This window comes from Wasmannia auropunctata, unplaced genomic scaffold (assembly GCF_000956235.1).
Source record: "Wasmannia auropunctata unplaced genomic scaffold, wasmannia.A_1.0 LD336078.1, whole genome shotgun sequence".
Taxonomy (NCBI): domain Eukaryota; kingdom Metazoa; phylum Arthropoda; class Insecta; order Hymenoptera; family Formicidae; genus Wasmannia; species Wasmannia auropunctata.
In genome coordinates this window covers 4,534,711-4,535,708 of record NW_012026812.1, presented here as the reverse complement: position 1 = coordinate 4,535,708, position 998 = coordinate 4,534,711, and the positions used below count along the sequence as shown (strand labels likewise).

At 36.6% G+C, this 998-nt stretch overlaps 1 protein-coding gene across 1 annotated transcript in view; it reads right to left on the bottom strand.

Moving 5' to 3' along the window:
* The window catches only part of LOC105449119, a 1,887-nt gene that overhangs the window by 645 nt on the left and 244 nt on the right, over window positions 1-998 (bottom strand). Inside the window, exon 2 of the mRNA XM_011688119.1 lies at window positions 473-962. Within this exon, the coding sequence (XP_011686421.1) occupies window positions 473-962 (490 nt within the window). The remainder of the gene's footprint in view (window positions 1-472; window positions 963-998) is intronic.

Here is a 998-nt window from a genome sequence, read left to right as displayed (position 1 = left end):
ATGCACTAAACATTATGTTTTTAGTATTTTGTTCAACGATCTCCCTCCTTTCTTGTTTGTTACAGATCGCTCGGAGAATGCCACACGACCACGGGCCTCTATGTATTTTTATTATTATTATTTTTTTTGTGTAATTTATATTGTTTTACTGCATTATGTATATATGTGTTTTTTTTTTACATTATATAAAATTTTAAAAATACATAGTGTTATTTGAAGTGGGTGTCCTATCTTTTCTGTTCCCTAGACTTCTTATAGTGTAAAACGCGGTCTTGTTTACTTATTTTAACGCACTTATATTACGTTACCTATTCAACCGTATAGTACTAACTAAACCCGTGCGTTACATTATATTCTCTGATTTAATTAATTTTCTATAAATAATTTTAATCGGTTCGCGTGTACAATGGCGATCTTTCGTTTTATTTGTATTTTATAATTTATTTCGGGGACTTTCTCTACGACACGATACGGGCCCACCCATGGTGCCTCTAGTTTTTTCGAACGTCCTCGTCGTAACGTTTCGTCGTGTGACAATACTAAGTCTCCTACTTTAAATGTGCGGATTTTCGTCCTTCTGTCAGCGTAGATTTTTACATTTGTTTTTGCTTTATGTGCCTGCTGTTTTGCGATTTGCTGCATAGTTCGTAATGCATCTCTCTTGACTGGCTTAATCTTTGAGAAATTTTCCATGAATCTGCGGTAATAACAGGCTAGACCTAGGAAGGATTGCATATCCTTGACTTTCTTAGGTACCGGAAATTCTTTCACGGCCCTAAGTTTTTCGGGGTCAGGTTTTATCCCCCCTTCCGTGATTATATGCCCTAGGTAGGTTACTTCTTTGCGAAGAAATTCACATTTATTTGGTTGTAATTTCAGATTATTCTCGCGCAGTCTACTAAGTACCTCTATGAGTCGACGGTTGTGCTCCTGTAGACTAGTGCCATAAATGACTATATCGTCTAAATAAACAAGGCATCTGATTCCCTGAATGCCCG